The sequence below is a fragment of the Trachymyrmex septentrionalis genome, unplaced genomic scaffold (genome assembly GCF_001594115.1).
Source record: "Trachymyrmex septentrionalis isolate Tsep2-gDNA-1 unplaced genomic scaffold, Tsep1.0 scaffold52, whole genome shotgun sequence".
Taxonomy (NCBI): Eukaryota; Metazoa; Arthropoda; class Insecta; order Hymenoptera; family Formicidae; genus Trachymyrmex; species Trachymyrmex septentrionalis.
In genome coordinates, this window is record NW_017305694.1 from 1,702,955 (window position 1) to 1,712,151 (window position 9,197).

A 9,197-nucleotide genomic window follows, 5' to 3' on the forward strand; every position below is an offset into this window, starting at 1 on the left:
TGCAGGAAAGCCTAATGGAATGGTAATAACCGATGACCTGCGCGAGGAATTGAATCAAGTCGCGGCGTCTAACGCACAGGCGTATGCAAACATGCGTAATGGTCTTGCACCTGGCGAAGATGCAGCAAATAATACGTTAGATGATTTAAGCGAAAAGTCAGACAGAAATAAAAGTGGCAATTCATCTGGTGGCGAGAAGGAAGAGGGTCAATTGAGTCCTAAAGTTTTGGTGATGCAACCAATTCTGCGTTTCTTACAGTTACTCTGTGAGAATCACAATAGAGAATTACAGGTGCTATTATCTGATCAGAATTCATATTTTTATTATGACACATTTCGCGATATTTATAAATATTTTTGTTCTTTCACAGAATTTCCTAAGAAATCAAAATAATAAAACGAACTTCAACCTTGTGTCGGAAACGCTCATGTTTTTGGATTGCATTTGTGGTTCAACTACCGGTGGATTAGGCCTTCTTGGCCTTTATATTAACGAATATAATGTAGCGCTGATTAATCAAACTTTAGAAACGTTGACGGAATACTGTCAAGGACCATGCCATGATAATCAAAATTGCATCGCCACACACGAGTCTAATGGCTTAGATATAATAACGGCATTGATACTGAATGATATCAATCCTTTGGGAAAGACTAGAATGGATCTGGTACTGGAATTAAAGAATAATGCCAGTAAATTATTGTTAGCGATTATGGAAAGTAGAGGTGATAGTGAGAACGCTGAAAGAATTATGTACAACATGAATCCGAAACAGCTCGTAGATGTAGCATGCAAGGCTTTTCATCAAGAATCATTAGATGACTCTAGCGATATCGACGATTCTTCGACGAATGCAGAAGAAGGAGTATCGCCCAAAGAAGTAAGGACCAATATATTTTATGATAAACAAGAGTAAATTTAATCTATTCCATGTACTTTCTTATTGCAGGTTGGGCATAATATCTATATTTTGTGTCATCAATTAGCGCAACACAACAAAGAATTAGCAGTGATGTTGAAGCCGTCAGAACAGAATAATGCGGATCCAAAAATTAACAAAGCACTAGAATATTATGCATCTCATACAGCTCAAATAGAGGTACTGTGGTTTCTGTACAAATAAATAAAGATAGAATTTGTTTTGAAAAGAATTTGTCTTAATATGTTAATATTTTTATATTTCAGATTGTAAGACATGATAGAACACTTGAACAAATTGTCTTCCCGATACCGGAAATTTGTGAACTTATAACCATGGATACAAAAATAAGAGTCCTGAATACTACAGAGCGAGATGATCAAGGATCAAAAGTTTCCGATTTCTTCGAGAGAACGGAAGACATGTTTAATGAAATGAAATGGCAAAAGAAACTTAGGGGTATGCTTAATTAAATAAATTGAAATACAATATTATATGATTTTGTATTATTATATAATATAATATAATATAAATTATATAAATTCTTATTTTTAATAGGTCAACCAATGTTGTTCTGGATGAGCAGTTATATGTCGCTATGGAGTAACATTTTATTCAATTGCGCCGTTCTTATAAATCTTATTGTAGCGTTTTTCTATCCATTTGTAGATTCTGTGCCTAGTAAGTTTTATAATTAATGAGGTTCAAATCTCTTGGATACTATATCTTAAAAAATAACAAATGATATCTGTCTTTGTTTTGTTTAGAACTCAGTTATCATTTATCAGCTTTAATTTGGACAGTCATGCTTGCATCTGCTGCTATTGTTATTACGCTGCCAAGGGAGTCCGGTATACGTACATTTGTTGCATCAACGATATTGCGATTGATTTTTTCCGTAGGTCCAGAACCGACACTGTGGCTGCTCGGTTTTGTTACGGTAAAGACATAAAATTCAAACATGTTTGTGTAAGATATATTATCTTTACTCATTACTAAATGCATCATAATTATATGTTTCAGATTACATTAAAAGTTGTACATCTTATAAGTACTATAGGTAATCAGGGTACCCTGACTAGAAGCGTAGAGCAAATAATAACAAATATTGAACTTTTGTACCATATGTCATATATAACATTTTGTGTTCTGGGACTTTTTATGCATCCATTTTTCTATTCAGTTTTAGTAAGTGACTGATTTGTATTCTTTTCACAATATGAAGAATTATAATGCAGAATTATATTGTTATTCTTTTCAGCTCTTCGATGTAGTCTATCGCGAGGAGACTTTGCTCAATGTAATAAAATCTGTAACTCGAAATGGAAGATCTATTATACTCACGGCTGTGCTCGCCTTGATTTTAGTTTATATGTTTTCCATTATTGGTTTTATGTTTTTCAAGGACGACTTCCTTGTTCCTGTAGACGAGGAGATTATATGTAAGTTCAATCTCTTGCTAGTTTTTTTACATATAGATTTTCATTTTTTTAACATACATTCATTTAAAAATTATTTTTTTTATAGCTTCCATTGAGCAAAAAATCGCGAATACTTGTAGCGCTGGCAGCAAAGAAAACTGTGACGCTACAGAGACTATATCACGTTATGCTAGCGAAGGTAGATATATATATATTGTAATAATATAATATATTTTTTTATTTGATGTGAAAATGTATTGAAATAAATTAATAATTCAGCAAATGTACGAGAGAATAAACCCGAAATAGTTAATGTTGGCGGAGAATTAAAAGAACGAACATGTGATTCACTCGTCATGTGCATCGTTACCACGTTAAATCAAGGATTGAGGAATGGTGGTGGAATAGGAGATATTTTGCGAGCACCTTCTAGTGTTGTAAGTACAAAGATATTCATGACACAAAGTGTCAATAATGATAAACTTACCTCATAAAAATTCGTGTTATATTCCAGGAACCTTTATTTGTTGCAAGAGTTGTATATGATTTACTATTCTTCTTCATTGTGATAATTATCGTTCTGAATCTCATCTTTGGTGTGATTATTGATACATTTGCGGATCTTAGATCGGAGAAACAACAGAAAGAATTAATTTTGAAAAATACTTGTTTTATTTGTGGTAATTATTTATTGATTTTATAACTTTCACATATTATAAGATATAGTATATTTTACGATCTTATATTGAATTATTTTTTTTTATTATATAGGCTTGAACAGATCAGCTTTCGACAACAAAATAGTTTCCTTTGAGGAACACATCAAACACGAACATAACATGTGGCATTATCTCTATTTCATTGTCTTGGTGAAAGTAAAGGACCCGACAGAATTCACGGGTCCGGAGTCGTACGTTTATGCCATGGTTAAGGTAATAGTTCATAGAGCTTGAAAAACTTGGGCGATGCTTGTACCTTTAAGCTCTATGTACTTTCACAGGATCGGAATCTGGAATGGTTCCCGAGATTGCGAGCCAAGTCATTAGCGGCGGATGAAGGTGAAGGAGAACAAGTGGAATTAAGGAGTCTGCAGTCACAATTAGAATCTACACAGATGTTAGTTAGATGTCTGTCCCAACAACTTATGGAGCTTCGTGATCAGGTAATAATTACTAATTCTTCAAATTACTTCGAAGATTAATGAGAAGAGATTGAGCAATCAAATGATATTAAATATATATCATTTAATTTTCTTTCTTCATAATAGATGACGGAGCAACGAAAGCAGAAGCAACGGCTAGGCCTTCTGAATTCTGCTTCTGCAATATTACATAATATACCCACGTAAATTTAAGACATATGTTTTATAGTTTTCTTTTTATTCTAGACGAATCTCAGTTTGATACTCCAAGACAGTACATACGTAAAGATATTCGTGTGTTCTTAACTGGCATTTAAAAATATGAAAATATAGTGGGTAATCTGAGGCATTTTTACGGTTTTGTTCCTAATTTTAATGAAAGTAAAATACGCTTAGGGCATTAAGATAATTATCCTTTTACTGTAAAGTTTCTTGGTCCAATTTATCGGTCAGTCATTAAGGAACTTGAATACCGTAAATTGCATTGTCTATCGATGTGTGAATATTGTTATGCATATATAGAAAAATTAACCGTATCTATTGATATATTAGAACAGATAAATTACTTAAAACTTCAAATTACTAAAACATTGTAAGGTAATATTCTAACTTATAGAATATTTTTGTTTTTATGTGATCACTATATTACGTTTTAGTTTTTGTTATTTTAATATTTATATGTATCCAAATGGATATATTAAATATAGATTATAGTACTGTCTTTACAGTTATAAATTTTATATTTTGCATTATTCAAGCCATGGTTGTGTTTGCGAATTTTCTTTTGGTAGGTAATAAAGAGTTTTAAAAACTAGAAATATATTTCTAAAATTGTACAGATTTTCTGTATTATATGTTTAATTATATATAGTTAGATTTTTCTTTTAGTTCAGAATAATTCCTTTTTTGTTAGAATTACATTCTTTACGATTGCATTAATAATTATTTTCTTACTTTGTGTACAGATGTGATGAAGCACATGGAATTATTTAAAAAATATATTTAGTGAAAGTACATATCTAATTTCGCGCGTAATAATAAATAAAACGCTCAAATTTAATTTCATAAAAATCGTTGAAATTTGTATCCTGCAATATTTAGATTGTTAAATTGTTAATGAAGATATATAAATATACGGTTAGAAGATATGCATAATTGAAAGATTAAAGTTTGCATTTGGAATATCAGATTGTTGGTTCAGTTGTTCACGAAGGTGATTATAATCAGGATATCAACATAATTAACAAAAACATGGTAATTAATAGGGATCAATGAACTCTATCTAATATGTATAGGAAAAATCTTTTGAATTTTTAGATTCTGCTGAACGAGTTTTAAAATATTGTCCGACTATTGATTGTTAATGTATAAACGCGCGCATGCGCGATAGTTGATATATTATAAATTTTAATCAAGTTGTGTTACTATATTACGGTATAGATGCATTAATTGAACATTGTATGCCACAGCGCTGTTATTATGGAGTTAAAATTTAACTCCTTTTCAAAATAATACTTGAGATTTTTGTGTCTATATGTGAATATATAATAGTATATACATTTTATTTGTTTTTAATGTAATATCGAATCTAACGCAATTGTATATATTTTATTAGATATCACAATCGTATAGAAAAATGAAACAATGTTACTTAGAGCCAATTACTTTTTATCCCCATATGTTATTAATTATTAATTTTATATATATATACACACACACACACACACACACACACACACACACACACACACACACACACACACACACACACACACACACACATATTGATCTCCTCATCTTTCCTCTTTCTTTTACGTCAGACTATACTTGTTAAAATCTTTAAATGATATCTATATTATTAAAATATGTTACTTTTAATGTTTGTCTCATACGTTTTTACTATATAATATATACACATATGTAGCTACACACATTATGTATGTAGATTACGTTCATACTTACATGTGAATAAATTATGTTCTTTTTTAATGAAGCTATATTTATTATGTGTGTAATATTCTCATATTTATAATATCATAATAATTTTTTCATAATAAATCTTCTCACAAATTAATATATTAATTTATGAGAAGATTTAAATGAAATAATGCTTATGTTTTTTTTAATTAACACAGCATTAAGACCTGGCTTGGCTCGTAGCCTTATTTTTTAATTTAATATTTCGATTTTGAATGTCAAATCAGGATTTTCTTAAGAGGACAATTATTCATTTTTCTTATAATTTCTTAATACTCTTCTTTCTTATCCACGTTCCTGGAAGCGTTTCTTTCGATTAACGAAAGCGAGACGTTAACGTTGCGCTTTATCCCGACGGTTCCTTGTATAATCCGAGCGGCTCGTATTACTCCAAATAAATGCCTACGCATTCGAGTCTAGAGAATTCGCGAGACGAATGTTGAGGGTGGATGCACTCTGCGGATGCCATCAGCCGGGTGTCGGTGCATACCGCAACGGCGGAGTCTCCTTTTTCTGAACACGATTCGTTTGCCAGTGCTGGGGCGAGATCGCATTTATACACACAAAACAATATAGAAAATATTCGTATTTTTTTGTGTGATAAAAACAAAGTGTCGCGTGAGAGCACGCATGCATACTTGATATACAAGTTTTATATAGTAATATATTTTGAGTATTGTAGATTTTAATATTTAAAAAAAATGAGAATGAGATTTTAATTATAATACTTAATTTAATTTGATGATGCTATATCTTGTGCTTTCTCGTAATTCCATGTGAGATTAAAAACGAGCAAATGACAAATATAAATTAATTTAAATATATATTTTTTTAAAGATTTTGTATATATAAAAGACTTAATGATACATATGTATTAATTTAATTAACTGTGAATTCAAATTTTTTTAGTTTTCTTTCTAATGAAATTGTTTCAAGTAATTGACAAAACTACGATTACTGCATTATTTTTAAATACTTCATTAACGTAATAATGCATTTGATATTGCTGTACGTTAGTGATACATAATAAATTCGTAATAAAACCAGAAATATTAGTATATAATATAGAATATTGCACATTAATTAAAAAAAATATGTTTATATATGTTTATTGAATCAAATATTTATATAATTAGGCTGTAATTGTAATTATTAAAGTGTAATTACCTTTTTCATTAATGCGGCACTGAAAGCAACTGCAACTTTTATCCATCTCTTTGTCTTGCTTTGCTATTCAATATGTCACCTTTTTTATTTCTTTGTAATTTTTAAAATTAAGCATATAATCTAAAAAAATTTCTCATTATGAGAACTAGCCTGAAACTAAACAGAAGGACAATTAGTGTTTCATTTTACTTTATTTAGACTTTATATGAAACAATTGACTATTTATTGTGACTTATATATATATATTTTTATATACGCGGCTAATACATGTACATGTAACACGTATTTTTCTTTCGTAGGTCGCACGTTTGTGTAAAATCGGTATGCTTTTCAGACGAAAAGCCAGCTATTGTGTAAATGCGCAGTGAACACAATTTCTACAAATGTGAGAATATTGTATGAACACAAAGACGTGTGGCATTTATCGTACTTCCGTTTGAGAAATTAATTTCTCTCACCTCTACGCTTTTATATAATTATTGTGTATTGCTGTGCCTTGGATTTTGTTTTCATTCAACGTTAGTCGACTCTGTGATAGTTAAATAGGTGCGGACTTTCATATCTGTTTTGACGAGGTTTTTTCAACATGGTTATGTTTATCTTATAAATTATAACATAATTACAACATGATTGAGTGCCTTTTTCGGTGTTATATCGCTAAATATGAATTCAATTTGTTTCGAAACAATATATAAAAGTAATTCGGTTTGTTAGAAGAGCAGTAAACATTCTCAGATAAATCTCCCGATATGAATTATAATGTATCAATCAAATGTATCGAAAATCATAATAACAAATATTCGTACAAATTAATGTATATTAATGAACTATTTTCTGGGAATTTAAAACTTTAACTTTGATATTAAAAAGATAGAAAAAATTCGATATTATATAGGATTGTTAAAAAACTCAACTTGCGAGCTAAACACTTTTCTCTCTCGTTGAAACGATGCGAAAAAGAATAGATGTTCTATCAGCAATAACTAATTGTCTAGCGTCTGTTTTTTTTTCTATCTGTCTTACTCAACGAGGTGATGGAAAATGTTTAGCTCGCAAGCTGAGTATCTATACTATATATATGTTTTTTTTTAAACGACACCATGTGCATGCACACATAAAAAGAATTTATCAAGAATAATACGCAATAAAATATAGCATAAATTTCTTTGCATTGCATAATTGCGTTTAAGATAAAAAGATCCTTTCAGAGAAAATGCGAAGAATGACTAGTATTCTTATACTTAGGCCAACACGTTATATTACATTATACTTAGTTAAATGTAAAACGATCTTTCGTGGATTTATTATAAAATCAATGGAAAATCGTAGAAATATTCTCGCACTATTGTACAACCCAAGTACGCGATCTGGTTTTACTGGCTGGCATTTTGGTGAATTGCGTACATTAAATATTTACGACCTAGCATTTATTTTTCATTTCCTTTTTTACTCCAGTATAATAATCAATCATGAGTTTGCCAGTGAATCGGCGCGCCCTATCGTGAAACACTTGAAGAATGGATGTTTCATGTCAGTTTTTAATTGTACATCTCTATTTCTCTCACTTTCGAGAGGGAGAAAGATAACATGAATCAATAATTTCGTCAAGATAAAGGCATCCCGTTCGGCTGACAAAACGTATAACAATATATCGCGAAGTGCCTTCGGGCACGCGAAGCTCGTTCGTTAAAATACATTCTCTCTTCCTTCGTTTCGGAGCCGCGTAAGATTATTTATCTTATTGTTACTTTACAATAATCCGTAGACTTAGGATAGACAATTAATTGTGTTCTGTACAAATTCTATCAACGCCGCTATCTATGTACACATGTCGCTATATACCGTTGGTTGTAATCTCTTACACGTGTAATTTGGCATTCGTGTGAGAGAGGTGACTCGTGTGATTCTCGCTACTTCAAATCCGTGCATCGCGTTCTTGTATGTTAATCTGCTTTATATATGTATAATATATACACATGCCAGCGCGCTGGCATTAATAATATGTTTCAAATAAACGTTAAAAAAAGTCTGTGAAAATCGTGGAAAATATAATGGAAAATAATACGCGATATTTTAAAAAATCAGAGAAATCGCGATTTTTTAATAAAATCCTGTATAATTTTAAAAATTCAACAGTTATTTATAAAAAACATTTTGAAAAATTAGATGTCTAAATTCTAAAATAAAATATTAAAAAAATAACGTTTTATATAATAAAAAATATAAATGAAAGAAATACATATTAGAAAATATATATATGAAATATAGAATATATATTAAAGGGTAAAATTGAAGATAATATTTTATTGTACTGTAATACAATAACGACGAAATGTGAGGAATAGAGCAATGAAAAATCTTGAAACAACTTTCATTATTTATTTGCATAGAGAATATAAAAAGTTTCAAATTAATCGGATGAGAAGTGGATGATCTAAAGACTTCACAGATCTGTTTCTTTAGATCAAATGACAGTCGGTGCGAGCTAATCGCTTATTAGACGTGCTGATCACTCTCTTTAATTCCGACGTACATGTATATGTGTGTATGTGTGGTGTGTGTGTATAATAT

The 9,197-nt window shown here is 30.4% G+C and overlaps 1 protein-coding gene across 7 annotated transcripts in view; it reads left to right on the forward strand.

Moving 5' to 3' along the window:
• The window catches only part of LOC108751846 (inositol 1,4,5-trisphosphate receptor), a 50,935-nt gene extending 46,855 nt beyond the window's left edge, over positions 1–4,080 (forward strand). For 5 of the 7 annotated variants that reach the window (XM_018492301.1, XM_018492300.1, XM_018492299.1 and 2 more), the window contains 14 exons: positions 6–292; positions 372–881; positions 951–1,100; positions 1,187–1,379; positions 1,479–1,601; positions 1,688–1,860; positions 1,944–2,108; positions 2,182–2,362; positions 2,448–2,540; positions 2,621–2,778; positions 2,856–3,021; positions 3,113–3,273; positions 3,342–3,503; positions 3,609–4,079. In XM_018492301.1, the coding sequence (XP_018347803.1) occupies positions 6–292; positions 372–881; positions 951–1,100; positions 1,187–1,379; positions 1,479–1,601; positions 1,688–1,860; positions 1,944–2,108; positions 2,182–2,362; positions 2,448–2,540; positions 2,621–2,778; positions 2,856–3,021; positions 3,113–3,273; positions 3,342–3,503; positions 3,609–3,689 (2,603 nt within the window). In that variant the 3' untranslated portion in view covers positions 3,690–4,079. Of the gene's footprint in view, positions 1–5; positions 293–371; positions 882–950; positions 1,101–1,186; positions 1,380–1,478; positions 1,602–1,687; positions 1,861–1,943; positions 2,109–2,181; positions 2,363–2,447; positions 2,541–2,620; positions 2,779–2,855; positions 3,022–3,112; positions 3,274–3,341; positions 3,504–3,608 lie in introns of all 7 variants that reach the window. The other 2 variants (XM_018492298.1, XM_018492303.1) reach the window with 2 other exon arrangements.
• The last annotated feature ends 5,117 nt before the right edge of the window (positions 4,081–9,197 follow it).